Below are 25637 nucleotides of genomic sequence, written 5' to 3' on the forward strand. Positions count from 1 at the left end.
TGCTGCCGAATAATTAAACTTTTTTGCTAAAAAAAAAGTCATGATTTTATTATTTTAAAACCAACCATATCAAATCTTTTTAATTTGTTAATGTACTATAAACACTCTATTTTCAAATTCATATGTCAAAACCTAAACCCCACTTAAATGTTCTTAATATAGTAATTAAAAACACAAAATTTAAGGTCTGTTTGATTTTCATTCTAAAAAAATTATTTTAGTTTTTTAAAATTTAAAAATTTATTTGAATTATTATTTTTTAAAAATTGTTTTGTAAAATTAATTTTAATATTATACTTTTTAAAATTAAAAAAACAAAAATGGTGTTTTACTTTTTTTTAAATATTTTTTAGTCAAAAATTATTTAAAAAAATTAAATTATCAAATAAGTTTATTGTTTTGTAAATCAAATAAGTAAAAAAAAAATTTAAAATTTAAAATATAAAAGTGTTTTAAAAAGTTTTTCTCTTCCTCTTTTATTTTTTTTATCCATTAGAGATAGTTGGTTTACACCAATTTTTGAATTAGAAATATTCTTTAAAATTATTCTTTCTTTTCATTTATCTAAATTAGTAGTTCTTATGGAGATTTAATTTTTATATGATATTACGGTTTTGTGTGGCATTACTTTGTTTTCTTGTCTTATTTCATTGTTGTTTGATTTAAACTAACATATTTATTAACTTCGATAATATATAAAATTTATATTATTAATTTAAATTGTATTTTTCACACATTTTTTTTAATTTAATAATTTTAAATTTATGTTGTTTTCATAAAATATATTCTATTAATTAAAATAAATAAAATCTTATTTTTACGATAAGGTTATTTTCTCCGCCGTAATATTATTTAATTGTGCTCACGAACATATTAATAACAATCTCTGGTCACTTCGATATACATTGATGGTAAATTTTTAGGTTACATGTGTAATTTCTGAAGAATCAAATAAAATTACTATCTTATTTTAAATATTTCTTTGTAATATAATTATTAAAAAATATAATTTTAATAATAAAATAAGTTTAATTTATTAAAATATATTTATTAATTACAATCAATAGAGAACTTTAATATACTAAAATACAATAAATAAATATATTAATAAATAATATTTTTTTATCTTAAGAAAATAATAATTTTTAATATAATAAATTCACGGTCTTAAATTCGAATCAATCAACCTAGTATTTGTCAGTTAAATTTATTAATGTTTAAAGACAAATAATTTTAAAAAATTAAATATTATAAATAAAACAATTATTACGGAGATAGATGAATAGTTATATGTATTTCACCAACCTTTAGTTTAAAATTTTAAGTTTGACGTGATTAGTAAAATATTATAGGTGACTTTAGTTTAAAATTTTAAGTTTGACGTGATCAGTAAAATATTATAGGTGATTTGAGTAGTTCTAATAACATACACACAACATGTCAATTGTAACCTAAACCTCATGTGAAGAAACAACAAATGGTAAGTGATGAAGAGAAATAAGAAGTTAGTTTTATAAATCCGAAGTGGAATAAGCAGATCATGATCGCCGCATCGAAATGGAATGGACCCCAAATTCCATTCGTTATAACACGTACACCTCCAAGGTGTCACTCATGCATCCCAAAGAACGCGAGGTTTATTTTGCCACCTCAATTTTGTTCCTTTCAACACTCGTCAAACTACATCCTGCAATGTTGCCAAATATCTATCCACGTTACTCATCTAGCTTTATGTTTTATAATTATAAATATCCATTACTTCACTCCTTATCTCGTCATCCAAAGTGATTCAAATTCAAATCATGGCGACCGCAACCAAAGCACGATTTCCACTTTTGTTGTTGCTTGGAATTATATTCCTAGCCTCAGTTTGTGTCTCTTATGGCATTGTACAGGGGAACCCCTGTATTGAGAAGTGTCTCCAGCGATACAACAAAGTACATGAAACATTCAAACACCATGAGTGCCGGTCTCATTGCGAAAAGGAGGAAGAAGAAGAAGTTGAAGAACCTTTAGAACCTAGGGAACCTGGTAGAAGAGAGCGGGGTCGCCAAGAGGGTGAGAAGGAGGAAAAGCGGCGACAACTGCCTCCTCGTACAAGAGATGAAGACCAAGATAATGACGAGTGGAGAGGACGTCGTCGTCATCAAGATCCTGAAGAGAGGGCGAGGTTGAGGCGGAGAAGAGAGGAGAAGGAGAGGCGCCAAGAACATCAAAGAGAGGAGGAAGAAGAGACTTCTTCAGAGTCACAAGGACGAAGGAATCCCTTTTTCTTTAACTCCAACAAGTTCCAAACTATCTTCGAAAACGAACACGGTCACATTCGTCTCCTTCAAAGATTTGACAAACGTTCCAACTTATTTGAGAATCTTCAAAACTACCGCCTTCTGGAGTATAAGGCCAGACCTCACACTCTCTTCCTCCCTCAACACACAGATGCTGATTTCATCCTTGTAGTTCTCAGTGGTAATTTATTGTACTATAAGCAAACAATTAAGTTTCCTTCATTTTACATAAGGAATTAATTTGTTGAATATTGAATAATGCAGGGAAAGCCATACTCACAGTGTTGAACTCCAACGACAGAAACTCTTTTAACCTTGAGTGTGGTGATACCATCAAACTCCCCGCAGGCACTATTGCTTATCTAGCTAATCGAGACTCAAATGAGGATCTCAGAATAGTAGATCTTGCCATACCAATTAACACACCTGCAAAATTCCAAGTAATATATATATATATACTGTTAGCCTTTTCTCATTACCAACACATCCATTTATTTTGTTATTATCCTTTTCATATCTGACTATTGATGTTTATCTTTTCATACAGGCTTTCTTCCCATTTGCCAATAACAACCAACAATCATACTTTAACGGATTCAGCAAGAATATTCTAGAGGCCTCCTTCAATGTAAGCATATGCAACACATGTTGTTTGACTTAATGTCTATCAATTCACTCATACATAACCATTATGAATATATAGGCCAAATATGAGGACATAGAGAGGATTCTACTAGAGGAGCCACAACAAAGGAGAGGCCACAGGGGGAGACAACAGAGCCAAGAAGCAGAAGTAATAGTCAAAGTGTCAAGGGAACAAATTGAGGAACTAAGCAAACATGCTGAATCAAGTTCAAGGAAAAGCATATCCTCTGAATCAGAACCATTTAACTTGAAAAGGCGCAGCCCCATTTATTCCAACAAGTTTGGCAAGTTCTTTGAGATCACCCCAAAGAAAAGTTCTCAGCTACAGGACTTGGATATACTTGTGGACTATGCTGAAATTAACGAGGTTACAAAATAAATATATATACAGAACTATAATTAGACAATAATTTATAGTATATTCACTCGATCACTTGCTTTTTAAATTTTAGGGAGGTTTGATGTTGCCACACTTCAATTCGAGGGCCACAATGGTAGTAGTGGTTAATGAAGGAAAGGGAAACTTTGAACTTGTGGGTCTAAGAAATGAGGAAGAAGAGAAAAGCAAACAAGTGCAGAGGTATAGAGCTAACCTGTCTCCAGGTGATGTCTTTGTCATTCCAGCAGGTCATCCAGTTGCTGTAAATGCTTCCTCAAATCTCTCTTTGCTTGGGTTTGGTATCAATGCTCAGAACAACCAGAGAAACTTCCTTGCAGGTATGGATAATTAAATTAAATTAAATGTACTATAAATGGACATAAACTCATCGGGCGAGAAAAGGCTCACTTAGGGTACATTTTTTTGTTGATTGAAAATTTGAAGGTGAGGACGATAATGTGATAAGCCAAATAGAAAGGCCGGTGAAAGAGCTTGCATTTCCTGGTTCTGCTCAAGAGGTTGATAGACTAATAAAGAATCAAAGACAATCTCACTTTGCAAATGCTCAATCACAAGGAAGCCAAAGAAGGAGTCCTCTATCTTCAATTTTGGACACTTTTTACTGAGTAATCAATCAACTGAAATAATATGCATGTATGATGTAAGAGTTAGTTAGCTCATAGTGAGCACAGGATGAATAAGGAGGATCTTGTAACTATAACAACTTGAGTTCTGCTCTTATGCTATGAATAAATACATTAAGAATAAATTGTGTCTTCTTAATCAGCTCTGTTCTACTATGTTCCTTTTTGTAGTGAATAATGCTCTATGCTAGTTATATCAAAAGTGTTCAAAACAATAACTTGAAATAGTAAGAGTGGAGTTCAGTTATATTTATAGTAAATAAAAAAATGAATACAAAACAAAATAATAGAATGTACCTTTTAATTAATGTTGCTCTAGTTATAACTATCGACAAATATCACCTGGTATAGCCTAAGTGGTAAGTGTTGCAAATTTCAGAGTAAGAAATTTAATTTTTATTCATAAAAAAACAAGAAGAAACACATGACTATAATGACACAATTCAATAGATTGTATAATACAGCCTAAATAGATATACAATTTAATTAACAAAAATGGACTTACCCAAATGCATAACATTCTAGAAACTCTACGACTTTCATAATTCTGAAATGAAATTACCATATTTATGTGTTTAAAAAATCACTTTGTTACATGTGTAGCTTGCTATAAAAGTTATTTCAATATAATTTTAATTACAACTTGCATAATTCTCAAATTATTATTGTACATTTAGCATTTATTATAATAAAAATACATTTTTTTTTCTATTCGTAATGAATATTGTGAGATGGAGGCCTGTAGTCTTTTTTTTTGTTCTTTCAATTAAGGTATAGTTTTTTTTATCTTTGAATGATTACTTCACAAAGATTTAATTTGTTTTAATTGCTACAAAGACATATTTATATCATATTTTTTTCTTGAAAAAAGAGTAAATATTGTTAGAGAATCATTGTTGAGTTCAACAATTCAAAAATTAGAAAAATAAAATTTAAAATAGTAATGTGAAAAATTATTATAAAATTAAATTATAATGTAATTTTATATAGTGTATCATAATTTTTTCAATTTAGAAAGAACAATACAATTCAGACAAAGAAAAGTACAATGTAATTAATGAAAGAAAATTATAAAAAATAGAATACAAACCGTAACAACAAAATTCATACGTGTATGATTGTTGTCGAAGTCTTAACCTACTTCGAATTAATTTGAAAACCTTTTGCTATCTTTAATATCCTTACTCCAATATAAAACTAATAAAGAAATGTGCATGATTGTTGTCGAAGTCTTGACCTACTTTGGATTAATTTGAAAATCTTTTGCTATCTTTAATATCCTTACTCCAATATAAAACTAAGAATCTTTATTTTAGAACTTCAAATGTCAAATGTGGTCAATAAAACTTAACCATCATAGAATGAAAATAGAAAAAGAATAAAAAATGATACATTTTTTTACTACCATACATAGAAACACAAAGAGAAAGCTAATAATGACTAACAATAGAGAAATTATAGTGAAATATGGCATTTAAAAAAATGACTAATGAATAATGAACATGTTAAAGAACCGCATCATAAATCACAAATATTTTTAATTTTGAATTTTTAAATATTATAGTATCAAGTTGAGAAAGGATGAAAAATAACAAATTCAAAATAGGTCAAGACTTCACCGATAATTATGCATGTATGAATTTTGTTGTTACAATCCGTAAGATTAGATATAGACATTAAATTACTAAAAAGTAAATAAAAATGCCAATTTTTCTATTAATTAAACTTAGTTATCGCAGTCATTAAAATAGGTCCCAAAATATAGCCACGATTAATTTTTGGTTAGCCACATTTTTTTTTATTGTGGTAATGCCTTATTAGCAACGTTTATATTTTTTAACCACATTTAAATCCTAGCTATCTTAATTTAAAAAAATTCAAAATTTGTCAAAACTTATTTATCATATATTAAAACATCCTCACAAATCATTCTATTGTCATCTAATTATAAATTTTGATATATAGTTTTATTTTTATCAAATCAATTATATGTTTATATGTCACTCTAAGTTTGCACTTGTAGACAAGTTTTATTTATAGCTCTACTGTATACTTGCTCATTCATTCAATATTCATTCTCCTTCAATTTTATAATCAATTCATATCAATAATTATAATACCACATTTATTTAGCGATGACTCACCCAAAATATTTGTCCTTCCTCCTGCCCTATTTTTCATTTTTAAATACTTTTGTTCTTTCTAAATATGGAATAGTTCATAGTTGATTATTATTCTTCAACCCTTCTATTTATTATTATGTCTCAAAAGTTAGGAAATGGTATTGTGTGCACTCCTCTCTAGTGGTCTTCATCATCCTTTCATCCACTGCAATTACTATCATCAATGATTAGAACATATATTATTTTTCTTATTAAATATTTGATTTCTTATTTGTTGATTTCTTATTTGAACATATTAAGTATTGTGGCATGGACAAGATCAATATCATATATACTAACCTCAGTTTTTTCCATTTCGTTTTCTTTGCGAATTTTAACCTGGTTTGTTTCTTTACAATTTAAATTGGCAATACTTGAAGAGCTGATAAACAATATTTAACATGCTTTTGAAGGATAGTGTTACTCTTCTCCCTTCTGTATGCGTTTTAAAAGGAGAGCCGATAAACTTGAATGTGTTGTTTTATGAAGTTGTGGCAACTTCTCTCAACTGCTCATTGTCGTCGCTGTCGTCATTCCAAACCATAAAAGGAGTGATATATCATCTTGACAATGAGGGTTTTCAAGAAGAGAAAAACAAAGAGATTCATTACATCGCATATTTGAGGTTAGGATTTCTGTTTAATAATTGGACTTCAAAAATCATGTTTCTCATAGGATTTCGATAAAGACGTGATTAGTTGATTTTCAGTGCAGGAAATTTGAAGATTTTGATGTGATTAGTTGATTTCTCATAGAATTACGTTAAATTTTGTTTAGAATGATTTTATTTTGCTTTAAATTCATATGTTTGCTTCAATTCCTTTTTCACTCTAGGACTCTTGTGAATCTTAGTATACTTTTGATCTTTTTTTTTTTTTTTGTTATTGTGAATTTTAAGTCATGGTATTGGCACTACTAGCAAAACTGTTTTTAGCTGCTATACTTAGCGTCGGCCATGACTCTAACGCTAGTTAGCGTCGGTCATGTGGACGCTAGTTCACGAAATATTTTTGTGTTTTCATTAAATATTAGCGTCGGTTTGGCCGACGCTAAATAAAACATGGCAGACGGTTATTTATTTTTTAGTTTAAATCATCCATCTAGCGTCGGACAGTCGGACGCTACATTTTCTAATTTGTAAAGTTAATTAGTTTTTTCAGTAAATTTATTTTATGTTTAGGGTTTGCTCCTACACTCTAAAAGTATTTCAGTTTCCTCCTAAACTCTTAGCCCCAAATTTGCTGAACTTTTCATTTTCATCTTCCCCAAAATCTCAACCAACCTTCAATCTCCATCTCAGTTTTATTTCCCCCAATTGGCATTCCATCTCAGGTTCCTTAAAATCGCGCCTTCATTCATCTAGATGCGAAAAAACTCCAAAATTACTCATCTTGCGAAAAACCCCAGATCCCTAAAATCACTTGAAGCCTTACGTGATCAAAAAACTTGAATTTGAAATCAAATCCTTGCATATTGCTTTGCACCTTGCTGCCGAACGAGGAGGAGGAAGGAGGTGCCGTGTAACGTCGGTGGCGAAGAGTCTCCGGTGAAAACGAGGAGGTGGAGGAGGCGCGCTTCACATGGACGACACAATTCCTGGAAGCTCCGACGAGTTCCTGAAACGTGTTTCCTCCCGTGCTTATGACATGCGCAGGAATCTTCATCAGTCTTTTGATTCTAGTAGCTACGACGGTATCTCATCTTTCGTTTCAATTTTTGTTACTTGTGATTCTGAAAGATTAATCGAATTTGAATTGTCTATCAATTTTTCATAAGTTAATGCTTACAATTTGAATTTAAGCATAAAAGTTAGTTGAAGTTTCTGCAATTGTCATATGATTTGAATTTTCCATATGCAATTTTTTTTTCTTCTGCAATTGTCAATTGTTACATTTTTCTCTAAGTTTTTTGTCTGGGTGTTTGAATGCATATTAGTTTATTGGCTTGTCTATTTATGTTAGGAATAATATATCGGTTAGGAATTCCGTGAACAAGCCTTAATCTCATCCTAATCTATAAATATTAAAGTTGGGAGCCACAAGCTAAGTGATTCTTTTCGCATTACTATTTCTATTGAAATCCACATGAAAATGCAGGAAATTTTTTCTCTACTTCAAGAGAACGAAACTTTGCTGAAATTGAATAAGAAGCTGAATCAAGAAAAGGAAACCTTGTTGAAGAACAAGGATTTGACAGATACTCAAATTGGAAAGTTAACTAAATCCTTGGAGGCAATGCAGAAAGATATCAGAGACAAAGAGAATCAGGTAGTTCATTTTTAGTATAAATGATTCTATCAAACAACATTTGTATTTATGAAAGTTGTGATATACCAATTTTAACTTTCAGGTGCTAGTTTTAAAACAGTCCTTGGAACACCAAAGAAAAGAGCTCAATGATTGCAGAGCTGAGATCACTTCACTGAAAATGCATATTGAAGGGTCTCTCTCAGGAAATAATCTGTCTATCAGGGAAGTTACTAATGTTCAATCTCAATCTATAGAGAAATATGAGGAAGAAATTAAGAAATTGAAGGTGGAAATTGAATTGCTGAAGGAAAAGAATGTCAGAGCTCCTGAACTTGGAAGTTTTGTTGGTTTTGCAATGGAAAATTTAGAGAGATGATAAAGTGATCGAGATTCACGAAGACCGAGGTACAATTTCAAATCCTATTGATGTGGCGGTTGGTGTTGTAAGCAATCAAGATGCTTAATCATCAGTTGTCCAACCTCTGAATAGAATGCAAATAACCATGAAGATACATTGCCTAGATTATTTAATCCTGCAAATACAAATAGTGCTTCGGAAAATATTTCTGATTTGCATTATCTGTTATGTAGCACTTTTGAAAAATATAAAGATGAAAAATCTCTCCCCTTTGCATGGAAAAAAAATATGAATAGTCAAGATGGTTAAATGTTAGCTGAATATATGTGTCATTGTCCATGTCAAATTTAACTGTGATATTTTGTTCTTATGTATGTTTATATTTTGACAGGGATTAGGAACAATTCAGATACTTGCAGATGCTTTGTCTAAAATTGTTCCTTATGTCTTGATCAACCACGTGAGGTTTGCTTTTCTATAAATAGTTGAATAAATAGTTGATTCAATGAAGTTTGATTTTAGTGTTTTATTATTTGGATGTTTAGATTCTTCACTAGTTGCATCTATCTCTGTTTGATACATGGCTGACACAAATGTGTTTTAATCTCTGTAAGCGTAGTAGTTTTTGTTCACTCTACCTCAAATATTGATTAACTTGGCCAATTTGAAAACATGTTGCAGATTAGCATTGGCTTTTCAGGATAAACATGCTATTTGGAATGCATATACACTCTTTTTATGTCTCACCAGGTATATATAATATCATTTACCTATTTAACTTCACAAAATATGTTATTTCGACACAAACACCATAGTTATAAAAATCGTATAATAAAGAAGTGAAAGTGTTATAGTCAAATTTGTGTGTCAAATTGTATAACTAGATATTTTAGAAGCCTTAATTGTGTCAAATTTGATGCTCTTCCTAATCTGGAACAGTAAGTTGTAGCACTAGTTGTATAAGACTATTCAACTATGAATGATATTCCCATTAATTGATCTATTCATTTTATAATTCATTTAGTTAATTAAGTTTAAAAATGAGTTTGATCTCCATTTTGTTTATAATAATTAAATTAAATGTTGGTTCTAAACGTTAGGTTCATTTACTGCTCTTCTGCTGGTGTCTATCTCAAATCTGATATATTACCTCATGTTGAGGTTAGATTACATTTTTACTTTTCAATATTATGGGTCTTGCCACGATGCACTGAGACTTCTAATCATCCATATTCTTTTGTTTTACTAGAAAATATGTTCTAACCATCCATATTATTTTGTTATACACAAAGTTGTTGTTGTTTAGATAGTTATTATATACACATGTTGGTAGATTGATGCAGTTGACCCTAAGAGCAGACACAAGGGAAAGCTTGAAACATAAAGCTTATTGCAATCAAAGGATGTTCTTTGTTGTTTAGCTTGCAATTGTTGAAGGTAGCGTCGGCCCGACCGACGCTGTATTATAAATGTATTAGTTGATTGTAGCGTCGGTCTACCCAAGGCCGACGCACAAGATTTTTTAAACTAACGTCGAATGTTTTATTTTGCTGGTAGCGTCGGCTTAGAGTGCGTTGGATGGTAATTGACCGATGCTATAAATTAGCTTTGCCTGTTTTAGCCTAGGCCCGACACCGACGCTAGTCAGACGTTAAATCAACGTTAGCGTCGACTTTTGGCTACGTTAATATCAGTTTTTCTAGTAGTGTAGGAATCTATTTTCTTTTGGTTAAGGGAACAAGCTTTTGTTGTTATTGATTAATTAGAAGTATCTAATTAATCACATAATCCTACTATATAATATAATTGAATTAAATATAGAGAATCCTATTGCATCCTAATGTAATTAAGCAATCATCTAAAACTTAACTACTTTCATTCATTGGTTATTGTATAGTTTTTTGGATCATAAAAAAATTGTTAGTTTATATGTTATACGGAGGATTTTTGTGAAATATTCTAACATACTTGCTAATATGTGTCCATTGCATCAGTTGTTGCTTGCAAATTAGCCATGCTTCATAATTTTGTATGTCAAACTAAGTAAATATTCACTACTTTCATTTATGTATCATAAATTTTTTAAAATCAAATAGTTGAATTTAACTTCAAATATGAAAGGGGATAATATAAAAATTATTATACTTTGACTTGGATTTATGTCTTAAGAAAGTAGGATATCACTTGTTACATATGTGATATGTTTCTTTGTTTTTTATGAGAGCACATGTGAAATTTTATATATTGAATGATTGTTCTTATGTTCTTTTGTTGCACAAATGATATTATGATCGGGTGGCTCTCATTGGTTGATATTATGATTGGGTGGCTCTCATTAATTGTCCACTTTTTATTAGTTAAAAGTAACGTCGGTGAAGCCGACGCTACTAATTTTGTTGATTTTGATTTTAGCGTCGGCCGCTGCGACGCAAAGGAATTTTTCAGATGATATATAATTTAGCATCGAGTGTTCTATTTTGCTAGTAGCATCGGCTTTGAGTAGATCAAGCCGACGCTATAGTAGCGTCGGCTTCGAGTAGATCTAACCGACGCTATAGTAGCGTCAGATGGTATTTGGCTGACGCCACATATTAGCTTCGATCGTTTTAGTCTAGTTCCGACACCGACGCTAAGTGGACGCTAAATCAGAGTTAGCGTCTGCTTTTAGCCTATTAGCATGGGCTTTTGACCGACGCTAAAATCAGATTTTCTAGTGGTATTATCTAGATTTCTTTTCTTTTCTCTTTATCTAGATTAAAACATTTATTGTTACATGGAGATTAGGAATTTGGTGTTTTTAGTTCTAATATATTATCTATAACATAATTAAAAATATAATCGTCCAATCTTCAATTTACGTCTAAGAATTACACTAAGCTAGTAAAAAAGATTGACCTCATTTAATTCATTATATAAACTACTTTTTTCAATTTAATAGATCGGTAATATTTTGTATTTTATAAATTTCATTGAATTAATTGAATATTTATAAAGTTTTTTTTTTTACCTTCTTTATTTTTCTCGATATTATAGTTTTGAATTTGAAGAACTAAAGATAATGTCATTAGTTGTAAGATTTGAATTTGTTTAAGTTTATTGTACAAAAATATTTCTAACTTCTTTTAAATACTAATTTACACTAAAATGGTTAATTGTATACTAAAGTGTAATCAAATTCTTTTAAATATCATTAAACACTAAAATAATTAATTTGTATGTGGTATAATTCATACAAAATGATAAATATTTTATTTTTACTAACAATGGTCTTATATTAATATTATATCATATTAAAATACATTCTTTTAAAATTGAATATTGTTACTACCTTATTATGTGTCAATTACTTGATTTTCCAAGAGTATATTTGTAGGAAGGAATTGAAACTTCTAGAGGATTAAAAGTTTTAAGCAATTCAAAATGTTTCAATTGCATTTTCTTCATTAATAAATTGTGTTGTTTGGATAGAACCATTGTTTATTTAAATTTTGTCATATTTATAAATTTAAAAAGTGTTTGGGCAAAAATAAAAATTGAAAAAGGTAATTTTTTTTGAAATTTTGTAGGGATATATTTGAGATTCACATTGTATGAAGTTAAAAAGAAATTTCAAATTCTTACCTTTAAGATAGTATTTTAAATTCTTTCAATTTGTTTTTGATAAAATCTTTTTATTTTAAAAATTCATCGAATTTATCATCCAAAAATAACATTTATATAAAAGAATTTGAATTACGATACAAAACACACTCTAAAATTATTTTTTATATACTTAATTTCAAATATTTTGTAAAAATAATTTGTAAAGTTATATGTTTACGGCTGATTCTTGTTAAATGACAATTCTTTTTTGTTAAAAAAAAGGTGTGTGCCTCAACTAAATGAAAGCACCTTCGTAATATTTTGCAATTAGTTTCACCCGTGATAGCAAAGTATTTCATTATGCGCGTTTACGTCTATATTTCTACATTCTATTTGAATTCAGGAAGTTCCAAAGTCCTATGTAGGTTTGGTATGATGCATCTTGTCTTCACGAACATTAATGGGACAACCATGCGCATTAAGAAAATTGTATGCAATATCTGCACCCTTCATGGATGAATCATTAATGGGACAACCACATGAAGAAAATAAATTATGTAAAATGTGTTGTTTCTTCGAATCAACTATGGTATCGAGGCTATTCTGGATATCGAAGGGACATAATGAAAGAGAGAGTAGTGGCTTCGAAATGCGTCGAACAGAGGAGGAATAAATAAGATTGACCTAAGGCACATAGAAGCCTAAGGCGAATTAAAATATGAAACCTTTTAAAACTTATAATAGTATTTTAGTAAAATTAATTAAAAATATTATGAAAAACTATTTGTAGGACATTTTAAAATTAAAAAAAAAAACATTTATTGAATTAATATAATGTACTACATTACCGAAGCCCTAGTCAAAATTTTCTGCTTAAAATCTATATCCCAGACAGATTTTTCTGCTGTTGGTGCATGTTGGGCCATTCCTAAATTATGAGATGTTCATCCTACACTTTGTTAAGGACATAAGTCAAACATACGAAACCAAACTCTACATAGAAGAGTGGATAAGTTTGAGAGAGAAAGTCTTGAGTTCCTCTGAAAATTTCAGAGTGGTCAAATTAGAAAAATACAAATATGGTAGATGTAATTTTTGAAACTTCATGGGGTGCAAGTGCACACTCTCTCACCGCTATCTAGGCCTGCCCTAAAGTTAACACATTTTGATGTTTCTGCTTTACACAGTTACTTTTGTTAATTCAATTGGTTTTTGATTGTATCTATATTGTTAGATCTATACTAATCTAATCATTTATCTTATATTTTGTAATAACTATGTTAGTTTCTGTGTGTAATTTGTAAGTGGACTTGTGCAATTGTAGATGATTTTGTCTTTAGTTTGAATAAGATGTAGGAGAAAAGGGATAGTACAAATGAGTCTTCAAGTATCTTCTTTTTTTAACACAACAGTCATTTATCTAGTGACTTCAATTCAAGTAGTTCAAGGCAGTGGAAATTAGCCATGCCAAATATAAGCATTTTTAAAAATGACATTATTGATCCCAAAAAAAAGACATTATTATGATCAAAAACACTGAAATTCATTATTCTAGAGTGTAAAATATGAAGTTGTTGGCCAAATAAAATGAGATGATTTCAAGGAACGTAAAACTCACTAAGTGCAGCCTAATGTTGGATGTAACAAAACTTCTGCAACTTTACATATAACTTAGAAAACATGGCAATCTTTAAGCCTAATGGGAATGTTCAAATTAAGTATTGCTTATAAAATCTGAAGAAATACAGAGGATGTATCAAATCCGGATGCAGAGAAAATATGATATCGTATAAGCTCAAAGCAAGTTATCATAATAAGATTGAATTGAATTGTATCAAAAACAAGAAACGAATCGTCTAAAAACATCGTTGTGTCGAATGTCAAGTATTTATTGTTGTAGTCAGAAATCATCGAAAACTATTCTCTTATGTTTTTGTTTCACATAGAAAGTTTACAGATGTCATTAATGACTTAACAATACAATTCAATACACATCATCAATTTCTATGCAATTTAATACATATTGTGGTTTATGGACTAAACTGTTGCGGTTTATTTCTTTTTCATAAACTAAAAATGATCTTTTTTCGTCAGATATTAATATGTCTCATACTCCAAAAGTATCATTTCAAAAATAATGTCTAGGTTCATCAATTTCATGATATTCAAACAAAACTTGACTACTAGTTCAAGAGATCAAGATCGCCGCATCCATATGCATCCAAAATGTTGGGACCCCAAAGACCATGCGGTACAACACGTACATAGCAGTCTTATTTTTTTCTTTTGCCACCTCAATTTTGTTCATTTCAACATTCGTCAATTTGCATGGCACCCTGTGGCCAAATGTATATGTACATTACTCATATAGCTTTTATGTTCTATAACTATAAATATCCCTCATCTCATTCCATAACTCATCCTAAAAATTGAGCTAGTGAACTACAAGTGATGGCTACCACAACCAAAACACGATTTCCACTTTTGTTATTGCTTGGAATTATATTCCTAGCCTCAGTTTGTGTCTCTTATGGCATTGTCCAATATGAACAGGGGAACCCCTGTCTTAAGAAGTGCATGCAGCGATACAACAAAGTGAATGAAGCATTTAAACGCCGTGAGGAGGAAGAATATGAAGAACGTTCAGAACATAGTGTACCTGGACAAAGAGAACGAGGTCGCCAAGAGGGTGAGAAGGAGGAAGAGCATCGGGAACAACGGAGATCTCGACGTGAAAGTGAAAGGGAAAGGGAAGAAGATGAGCAAAAACAGCGTCATCCTCACCATGAAAGAGAGGAAGAGGAGGACGAAGAGTTTAGAGAACGGCGTCATCGTGGAGATACAGAAGAGACGAGGTTCAGGCGAAGAAAGGAGAGGAGGCAAGAGCAACAAGAAAAAAAGAGTGAGAGTAAAGAAGATGAAGAAGAAAGTTCTTCAGAGTCACAAGGACGGAGGAACCCCTTTTTCTTTAGGTCTAACAAATTCCAAACTATATTCGAGAACCAACACGGTCACATTCGTCTTCTTCAAAATTTCGACAAACGTTCTAACTTATTTCAAAATCTTCAAAACTACCGCTTTTTGGAGTATAAGGCCAGACCTCACACACTTCTACTCCCCCAACACATAGATGCTGACTTCATCCTTGTAGTTCTTAGCGGTAATTATACTATAAAAAAATCAACTAGTAGAAGTGTAATTTTTCTTTCATTTTACATAAAACAATCAAATTGTTGATTACTGAATATTGCAGGGAAAGCCATACTTACTGTGTTGAACCCCAACGACAGAAACTCGTTCAACCTTGAACGTGGCGATACTATCAAACTCCCTGCAGGCACCACTGCTTATTTAGCTAACCATGACGATGAGGAGGATCTGAGAGTAGTAGAACTCGCCATACCTGTTAACAGACCTGGTAAATTTCAGGTAATATATATAACTCTAACATAACACTTTTTCCACTCTCTTCACCATTACAATTTCCACCACTCACTAATGTTATTTCCTGCAGTCTTTCTTCCCATCTAGCAATCAAAACCAACAATCCTACTTCAATGGGTTCAGCAAGAGTATTCTAGAGGCATCCTTCAATGTAAGCATCCTAGCAACATGTGTGTGTAAATTGTCGTTAATTATTTTATATGTAATAGTTGTAATTTGTGTCCTTGTTTATATGGTTGAAAAAATAGACAAAATATGAGACCATAGAGAGGGTTCTCTTAGAAGAGCAAGAGCCAGAACAAAGCAGAGGACGTAGGGGAAGTGAAGAAAGCGAAGAAGGAGATGCAATTGTTAAAGTGTCAAGGGAACAAATTGAGGAACTAAGTAAACATGCCAAATCAAGCTCAAGGAAAAGCATATCCTCAGAATCGGAACCATTTAACTTGAGAAGTCGAAACCCCATTTATTCCAACAAATTTGGCAAATTCTTTGAGATTACTCCAGAGAAAAGCCCACAACTTCAAGACTTGAATATATTTGTCAGTTGCGTGGAGATTAATGAGGTACTCAAACAAACATATTAACACAACTAAATTGGACAATAAATTTTATTTGTCCACATTCTTCTTAATTAGATTATTACCAAAAATATGTTATTAAACTTTTGTCCAAAATTTTAGGGAGGTTTGATGTTGCCACACTTCAATTCAAGGGCCATAGTTGTTCTATTTATTAATGAAGGAAAAGGACACCTTGAACTTGTTGGTCTAAGAAATGAGCAACAAGAACAACAACAAGAGGAAGACGAGGAGCAAGAAGAAGAAGAGAGAAACAACCAAGTGCAGAGGTTTAGAGCCAGGTTGTCTCCAGGTGATGTTTTCATCATTCCAGCAGGTCATCCAGTTGCTGTAAATGCTTCCTCAGATCTCAACTTTGTAGGGTTTGGTATCAATGCTGAGAACAATCAGAGAAACTTCCTTGCAGGTATAGATAAAAAATTTGAATTGAATATACTATGTATTATTTTACTTAATGACATGAACATTAATATAATTTTATTTGGTGATTGAACATTTGAAGGTGAGGACGACAATGTGATAAGTCAAATACAAAATCCAGTTAAAGAACTTACATTCCCTGGATCTGCTCAAGAAGTTAATAGGCTAATTAAGAATCAGAGACAATCTTACTTTGCAAATGCTCAACCACAACAAAGGGAGGAGGAAAGCCAAAGAAGAAGGGGTTCCTTATCTTCAATTTTGGGCGGCTTTTACTAAGTGATCAACTATGTCTCTAATAATAAACATGTATGTTGTAAGAGCTAGCTAGCTCATAGAGAGTGGAGAATCAATGTGTATGCTCTTGTAACTATAACTTGAGCTCCATCTTTCTGATATGAATAAATAAATTATGAGTAAAGTTGTGTCCCATTTATCTCTCTACCAATATCAGAATAACCCAACATAAATGCTGTGTCGATAATCTATATCTAACTTCTGTTCTTAAATTCCACAAAAGTTGAAAATATTTAGGAAAAATATTATATTTATTTGGTTTTTTAAAATTATCACTCAATTAAACAATTTATCAGAAATATAAACTTTTTGCACTATCAATTACATTATTAATTGAAATTACTTCTAAATTAGATGTAGTGAAAGTTAAATCTTTTAACGATCGAATGATTAATATCAATAATAGTTAAACACAAACAAAAAATAAATAAATTGTTTAAACTAAAAAGCAAACAAGACTAAATACAAAGAGAAGATAATAAAGAAAAAGGAAAACAAAAAAGCAAAAGTATGGGAAGACAAAATCAAAACTCAAGCAAAATAAATTTAAAATCATATCATGCTTGAGAGTTGTAATGCGAAGCCTGTAAGTTTTTTTAAGTTTATATCATTGCGATCTAATCATTCTCAAGTGAAAACTTGTTATAACCTTTTGTTACATTATACCATAAATGTGTGAAAATGAACAATTTTGTACTATATTGTTGTTTGTGTTCTACTTTGATGCTATGAAGTAGTAGAATATTGAGATCGTTTTGTGACATGGGAACTTGATTTAACAATTTGTCATCGAAAAGACGACAATAATAATAATAATATCAACTCATGAATTAAGTTTGACTAAAAGCTAAAGAAAAAATAAAAATGTTGAGGTTAGAGTTTGAACTCATGACTATACTAGCTACCTCTCTGGATATCCTCTTTATCTCAGTGGCACAGGATTTCGATATTGATATCTTCTTCTACTGGCATGTGGCTGTTTAACATTGTCCCTTTTAAGTTGCTTTAGTTCGCTGTAGCTGTAAATTAAGGAATTATAAAGCTCAAAAGCATGGATATTCAGTCTATCAGGAAAACATACTTTCAATTGTTATTTATCAATTTACAGTAGATAAAAAAATAGAATCAGATTTTCAATACTATTGATGTTATTTATAAATTTTTATTTATTTTTATGTTATTAATGTTAGTTACAGTTTAAATATTTTTTTTTTAATTTACTCGATTTTTAAGATTAGAAAAGAATTTTCAAAATATCTGAGACAACACTGATAAGATCATTATGATTGTACATCTACAACACCGATAAGATCATTATGATTGTACATCTTTGACCTTTCATATTAAAATCCAACTGTTAATATATATAAGGTATGCCCCTAAAAGAAATGTATGATAATAAAATATGATTAAATGTATGGATAAAATTTTATAAGGAAGTATGCATGAGAAAAATGATGAGGTGAAACTTACAATTGTACATTGCGTATCGGCAACGGAAACGACAAAGCGCCTCGGCAGCGACTTTAGGCAATAACATAGCATTGTAGCAATAATTGAAGCATTCTTCTCGGGTCAATTTGTCATCTCCAATGCGAACGATAGATTTCACCTGAACAGCTACAAGGCACACCACCAACAACAATGCAACATGTTTGTTTGTCATTTCAATTTCAACATGTAATGTTTATAATTTTATAAGTTTTCCTCGTTCAATCGGTGGGTATTTGATATGAATATCCTTATTTTTAAATAAAATGTTCCACTTTTATAAAAAAATAAATATAGAATTGTCCTATTTTTTTGTCGCAAGTGTTTATCGCAATCTGGAGATGCGATTTGATGAAGGATATTTTTTTTCCATTCTAACATATGGTCGCATCTTAGGGATGCGACTTTGTACTCGGACATTTTTTTTTCTTTTTTGCCATTTAATAAATATTTATATTTATTATTAATTATGTTTATTATTATTGAATAATTTAAAAATAATTAAAACATTTAAAAATTCAAAATACTATTATGAAAAATAATAATAATAAATTTAATAATATTATAAATTTTAATAATAATAATAAGAATAATAATTTTAATAATAAAAAGAAAATTATATTAATAAAATAAAATAAAAATACATTAAATTAAAAGAAAAAATACAATAAAAAAATACTACAAATAAAAAAAATACATCAAATTAAAATTAATAATCTTCATCTAAATGACCTCCAGTTCTACATCTACGCGGTCGTCGAACTCGTCTAGCCCTTTGAACAACTTGAGGTTGTTGCGGTTGATCCTCGTTATATTCTGTTTGTGGATTAGAATCACTACCACCTGCTTCCGTATAATTTTGAGTTTCGACATTATGCATATAATCAAAAACAGCATAAGCCGACTCAGGAGTTATGCAATGAGTACCAAACAAATTATAAAAAAATTTGCTCTTGGTCGGATTAATGGGAGTTGGTATTGTTGGCACTGAAGGAACGTAGTATTAAGTCGGTATATTTGTAGCTTCATGAAGATGTTGTGGTGATGATAAAGACGGTGTTTGGTGCATGGTATTTTGTTGTGGAATTGATTGAGGCGTAGAGTGAACATCAAGATATGTTGAAGGTTGCAAATGTGGATCACGCATGTATCTTTCCACAGATATATATAATTTAGTGTATGCATGAACCAATTCATATATTCTTTAGTGTGGCATAAAACACCTTCAACGTACCGACCTTGCAATATGTAATTCTGACGTTCATTCCAATGTTGAATCTCATATTTCCAAACCACACTCCAATTATCATCAATGTCACGCCTCATATTGACCTCATGGTAGAGCGTCATATCTTCTGGAGGTTGCGGAATATGTTGATGAAAGTCGAACTGAAGTGCGACTCTATCTGCACAATGTTTTACGACGATATGATAGCATTGCAGATAGATACATGTAGTCCAAGTGTTGATATTTTGTTCGGGTACCTCATGTTGGAACCCGAGATACAGTCTCCATCACTGCTTTGGTCAAGATTGGATTCAAGCATTTGATGGAGGTAGCCGTTGGGGTCAGTTAACCACCAACCTTGTGGAGTCGATGAACACGGTATTAAAAGGACCACGCATCCTTCCCATCACTGCTTTGGTCCAATCAACATATTATAAAATTGGTACACTATTTCCATCCATGGCAAAACAACACGCATCAATTTTAGCTTCTGGTCAGGTATAAACAGAAACATGCATGGCTTTTATGAAATCGGAAATACGTAAATCCAATAGTCATAGAGTCGATAGTTTTGATCGGAACAACCATACTTTCATGGTCCACGATACAGTAGTTCCAAGAGAATGCCGACAAATTGGTCATTTCAGTGTAAATCTTTCTAACAAGTGGTGCGATTATGGAAAATATCAAGCTAAACATATGCCTTGTTCACATGTGATAGTAGCATGTTCTAGCATCAAATATGAGATTATTGGAGTCTTATACCTTATGATTACAAGGTGGAAACAATACTAAAAGTCTACAGTGAAGCGTTTCAACTCATATCAAACGAAGGATATTGGACATAACATGAAGGTGTTAAGGTGTGTCACAATCCATTAATGCAGAGAGTCAAGAAAGGTCGCCCAAAGACCAAACGCATTAGAACAGAAATGGACATTACGGATAAAGTCTCAAGAAAGTGCGGATTATGTCGGGTATCTGGTCATACTAAGAAACATTGTTCAAACGCGGCTGGCACATCTACTCAAAATTGATGTATTTTTTTCTTTTGATTTAATGTATTTTTATTTTAATGTACTAATATAATTTTCTTCTTCTTCTTCTTTATTATTATTATTATTATTATTATTAAAATTTATAATAATATTAAATTCATTATTATTTTTCATAATAGTGTTTTGAATTTTTAAATATTTTAAAATTTTAAATTATTCAATAATAATAAACATAATTAATAATAAATATAAATATTTATTAAATGGCAAAAAAGAAAAAAAAAAAACGTCACAATACAAGGTCGCATACCCAAGATGCGAGTATCTCCTAAAATAGAAAAAATAATCTCTTTTACCAAGTCACATCCCCAAATTTGATGAGCAACTGAGACAAAAAAATAAAACAATTATGTATTTCATTTTTAAAAGTGGGACATTTTAAAATTAAAAAAATAAAAAGAAGGATATTCATGTCAAATACCCTCCTTCTTTATCTTTTATTTATGTTATATATACATGTGTCCGTATGGCTCGTGAACCACATATAATAATGGTAACGTGTTTATACAATTTTGGATTCATTTTTATATTAATGATGACTTAAAAATAGGGAGGGAGAAAAAAATGGTTTTGTTCTCCCACCTTTCGTTTGTTCAAGATTAGTGTGATATGAAGCTAGCACGGATCAAACAAGTTCCAATCTTTTTTTTTGGGAAAAAAAAACAGTCATATTATATTCGTCTTCTTTAAATGTTGGACAAACTTTCCAATTTATTTTAAAATCTATAAAATTAACGCCTTGTGGAGTATAATTAAGGACAAACATCATACTATAACAAACAATTAGACGGAAGTTATTTTCTTCTCTTAATAAAATAACTAAAGTAAGGCAGGGAGTGTGGTGATGTTATTGCACTAACACTTGAAGTGAAGAGCAATAACAATAAATTGAATGACTTTTAAATATAGGAGTTATAGAATATAAGAAGATGGACATCTATATAAAATATTCTAAATATTAACAATATGACTGTTTTTCCTTATATTAAAAATAGAAGAGCGAGTAAAAAGCCAAAGTTTAAGCACATACGTTGACATTGTTTGTGGCTGACAAGTGAGAAGGCAATGTATATATAGATTCCGTAGATGACATAAAAAAATGGGTAAGGAGGAAAAGAAATAAAACTACCAATAAGAAAGCAAAGTGTTTTACATTTGAAGTTTGAAATTAAAATTAAAACTAAAAATGGCAAACAAATATGTTGCTTTGTTGTTGGTGGTGTGCCTGGTAGCTGTTCAGGCAGAGCCTACCCTTCAATCGGGAGAGACCGTAATGACCCCGGAAGAGTGCTTTGAATATTGCGTTACCGCAAGTTTATATCCACGCTTCGCTTCTGAGCCAGTATGCCGTTTCCGTTGCCAATTCACCATGTACAATTGTAAGTTTCCCTCATCATTTTTTCTATGTCTATTTCTAATCAATTTTGTTATAATTAAACACTACATCACGTTTTTTAATATAATTTAAATGTTTTATTATGCTAGCTGTTACAAACGACGTTGAGCACAGCGCAAGGAGGCATGGTCCAGTTGCAGCTCCGGCAGTGTCACCGGTCCCAGCACCCAAAACTCATTAGTTCACAAAATGTTAAAATGGGATCCAAAATTGAGAGCATGATTGGTAGAATCAATTTCAACCAAAACACAATGCTTTTTCTCATCAATTCATGTCCTCTTCCCCTTACCTCTTGCTTATCATTTGTCACCACAATAAATTAAATTATTATTCTTTTTATTATCATTCTCTTCTTATTCCCCTTTTCCTTTTTCATTGTCTAGTTTATTTATTTTTATCGGAATCATTGTTAACTCATTAAAGATTAGTAGAATATCAACAACAATACAATTTAAAGTATTTAATGCAAATAAATTCACAATATTTATTTAATAGTATGAAATAATAAATTGTTTGAAATACTCATGTCTCTAGACGATACACACACCAAGACGAAAAACTTAAATGACATCCCAACAAGATAATGATAAAATATTATCATACTGCTAAGATAAAAATTACACAAAAAAACACAAAAGAAAGATAATATATTACCCTTTTAATGAACGAAGAAAAATAGATGCTTTTTTTCGTAAGGATGTCAAGTTTTTTTTTTTACAACTCACACATATGCAAGATTCAACACTATATATGCAAATGCAGAAAACAACAAATGAATTTGAAAATTACAAAAAGTAATCACAGAATCAGACGATTGATCTTCACCTATCTTAATCTTAATTTGTTCTACCATTTTATCAATTACATCCAATTGTTTAAAAGAATTAATACTTTTGCAACGTTTAAAACAATTATTTAAGAAAAAACAATGTTGTATATTACAGAATATTACGCCCACAAATCGAACAAAACAAACTTTCATTTCATTGATTTCAAAGATGAAGTAATGATTCAATTTGAAATGGTTCTTTAGCATAATTTATTGTCTTACTTTTTTTTTTTCTCTATAGGAGGTCACTCGCGTTCCTGCCATAAAAATTTTGATTCACCATTTATGCAAATATATGTACATATGGTGGTGGTGTTGATATACCATAATATGGAACTTCTGTAGGGGATGTTCTTGTGAGGTTGATTGGGAGGTCGACTGCACATGAGCATATGACAACGGTTGCAAATGGGGATCACACATATATTGTTCGACATATATAAATAATTTAGTATGTTGTCTAAACCAATTTATATATTATGGGTTGTGGCATAAAACACCTTATACGATTTTACCTTGCAATACATAATTCTCACGCTCGTTCCAATGTTTAATCTTTTCTCTCCCAACCCAATTTCAATTATCATCAATGCCACACCTCATGGAATATTTTCATGTCCTATGGTAGTTGTGGTATTTGTTGATGGAAACCGAATTGGAGTGTAACTTTATCAGGATGATGTTTTTCAACAATATAATAACAATTCAGAGAGGTACATGCAGTTCATGTGTCAATCTCTTCTTCGAAAACTTCGTATTGGAACTCGAGGTACGGTCTCCAATAAAACTGAAATGTAAAAAAATAAGCTAAAGTAAATATAAGAAGTATAAAAAAACAATATAATTAAAAAAGTGAAATAAATGTGAATGAATATATTACTTCTAAAGTAGCAATGTCGATCACCAGAAATGGGGGTTTGAATTTTGATCATTTTACCATTTTGATTCATGTGTGTGCTTAATTTAAATTAACGCAAGAATGATATTGGTTTGATGAACAATAAAAGAAGAACGTTCTTCAATACTAATATAACAATAAAAACTTTACGATGTGTATGATAAAAGTGTTTGAGATTTTGAAACATCTCAATACTTGTTTGAGATAAATGAAAGATAAAATCAATAAATAATGATCCACAAATATAGTGAAGAGAGTTGGAGTCTGCTTGAAGAGTTTTTTGCTTGTTCTTACTTGAAGAAGTGTCGGTAGATTTTAAAATGAATATAGTTGTTGGACACACTTCCCAAGTGTTAGATATATTTTAAAACAATTAAACATGTGTTTATATTGTTGTCTAGAACCTCCTTGACAACCGAAGAATGTTCTTGCTTTTGGGTTTGATGGAAAACGTGAATAAGTGAGTGAGTGAGTGAGCTGTCAAATGTCAGTTTGAAAATGTTTCCATGTCATAATTATGCAGAGTTTTCTGCATAATACTGTAAGTACAATGTACTTGTGTCCTTGCACACAATTCATCAATTTGGAGATCAATCTTGAGGTTATTTTCCTCCTTTTGACATTCAGCTCGAGTTCTGGGTTTCACCATTGATTTGAGCAGTCTTGATACTCTTTAAATTGTGGTTTGGACTGTGAAAAATAATATGTTTTAGTTGTTTCTTTAAAAAAGAATAGCAAATAGTTCTTTTGCGAAACTAAAACGTTCTTGGTTTTGTGTTGTATGAAAAACGTGGATGAGTGATTTAGTAGTTGTCTAGTGTTAGTAATTTGTCTCATAAACATGATGTGCTTTCTGCAAAAAGATGCAACACCATTTCCCTTGCCCATGGCTCATCAATTTGAATATATATTTTGATGTTTTGTTTTGTCTTTGTTGATCCTCTTTGAACGAATCTATCCAAAACGATCTTGTGTAGATTAATAAATTCTTGTGTAATAAATAATGATGATTTGTTGTGTAGATAGATGTACTTTCGTAACTCAGATCGATCTTAAATTATATAGAGGCATGTGATAGTGGTTTTAATCCATCTATAAATTAAAATGAAGATAATGATCAAAATGAGGATTAACGACCTCAACTCGTTCAAAGAGCTAGACAAGTTCAACGACATCATAGATATGGAACTGGATGTCGTTTAAGTGGACATCATTAATTTAAATCTGATGTATTTTTTTCTTCGATTTAATATATCTTATTTGATATTATTAATATAATTTGCTATTTTTAATTATAATTATTTTTATTTATTAGATCTAGCGAAAAAATAAAAAGAAATTGTTAACAAAATAAAATTAAGTAATTAATTTATCTATAAAATAGGATAGAGTTGTTAAAATAATATAAATTTATACAAAATATAAAGGAGTTATTAAAATAATATAACGTGTTATTTCTTTTGTCACATCTACTCAATTGAATTTTTACTTCAATTTAATGTATTTTATTTTATTAATAGTATTATATTTTTTAAATATTTTAATTATTTTTAATTTATTAAATAAACAATTATTCAATTATTAAAATCACAATAATTTTTTTTTCAAAACTGTGTTCATTGTCATATTCACGAATGCGGCACCAAATTTTTTTAGGACAGGGATGCGAGCTACCTACTAGAAAAAAAAAAGTA

General features: G+C 30.6%; 3 protein-coding genes and 2 long non-coding RNA genes across 8 annotated transcripts; 4 read left to right on the top strand and 1 right to left on the bottom strand.

Annotated features, from left to right (window-relative positions):
- Window positions 1-1762: 1762 nt before the first annotated feature.
- LOC101510367 (provicilin-like) lies at window positions 1763-4095 on the top strand. Its single transcript, XM_004496646.4, has 6 exons — window positions 1763-2466; window positions 2550-2725; window positions 2833-2913; window positions 2989-3297; window positions 3383-3647; window positions 3754-4095. Exons 1-6 carry the CDS (start codon window positions 1803-1805, stop codon window positions 3933-3935), a joined length of 1677 nt encoding a protein of 558 aa, XP_004496703.1. The 5' UTR covers window positions 1763-1802; the 3' UTR covers window positions 3936-4095.
- A 3207-nt stretch (window positions 4096-7302) lies between these two features.
- LOC113786208 (uncharacterized) lies at window positions 7303-10547 on the top strand. Of its 4 annotated transcripts, none has more exons than XM_073367186.1 (7): window positions 7303-7807; window positions 8212-8382; window positions 8465-8769; window positions 9114-9187; window positions 9404-9660; window positions 9823-9883; window positions 10056-10547. In XM_073367186.1, exons 1-3 carry the CDS (start codon window positions 7757-7759, stop codon window positions 8738-8740), a joined length of 498 nt encoding a protein of 165 aa, XP_073223287.1. In that variant the 5' UTR covers window positions 7303-7756; the 3' UTR covers window positions 8741-8769; window positions 9114-9187; window positions 9404-9660; window positions 9823-9883; window positions 10056-10547. The 4 variants fall into 4 exon arrangements, with proteins under 4 accessions (XP_073223287.1, XP_073223288.1, XP_073223289.1 ...); XM_073367187.1 differs by having other exon boundaries at window positions 9114-9182; XM_073367188.1 differs by lacking the exon at window positions 9823-9883 and having other exon boundaries at window positions 9404-9472.
- A 4162-nt stretch (window positions 10548-14709) lies between these two features.
- Window positions 14710-17178, top strand: LOC101510695 (vicilin-like). Its single transcript, XM_004496647.4, has 6 exons — window positions 14710-15464; window positions 15558-15733; window positions 15819-15899; window positions 15997-16311; window positions 16429-16732; window positions 16829-17178. Exons 1-6 carry the CDS (start codon window positions 14756-14758, stop codon window positions 17023-17025), a joined length of 1782 nt encoding a protein of 593 aa, XP_004496704.1. The 5' UTR covers window positions 14710-14755; the 3' UTR covers window positions 17026-17178.
- Window positions 17179-17667: 489 nt separating this feature from the next.
- LOC113786113 (uncharacterized) lies at window positions 17668-18796 on the bottom strand. The gene is made up of 2 exons (XR_003472199.2): window positions 18517-18796; window positions 17668-18062 (listed from the first exon to the last, which is right to left on the bottom strand). It is a non-coding gene; the product is annotated as an uncharacterized lncRNA (long non-coding RNA).
- Window positions 18797-21917: 3121 nt separating this feature from the next.
- On the top strand, window positions 21918-22561 carry LOC140920161 (uncharacterized). Its single transcript, XR_012162795.1, has 2 exons — window positions 21918-22199; window positions 22306-22561. It is a non-coding gene; the product is annotated as an uncharacterized lncRNA (long non-coding RNA).
- The last annotated feature ends 3076 nt before the right edge of the window (window positions 22562-25637 follow it).

The sequence above is a fragment of the Cicer arietinum genome, chromosome 4, assembly GCF_000331145.2.
Source record: "Cicer arietinum cultivar CDC Frontier isolate Library 1 chromosome 4, Cicar.CDCFrontier_v2.0, whole genome shotgun sequence".
NCBI classification, from domain to species: domain Eukaryota; kingdom Viridiplantae; phylum Streptophyta; class Magnoliopsida; order Fabales; family Fabaceae; genus Cicer; species Cicer arietinum.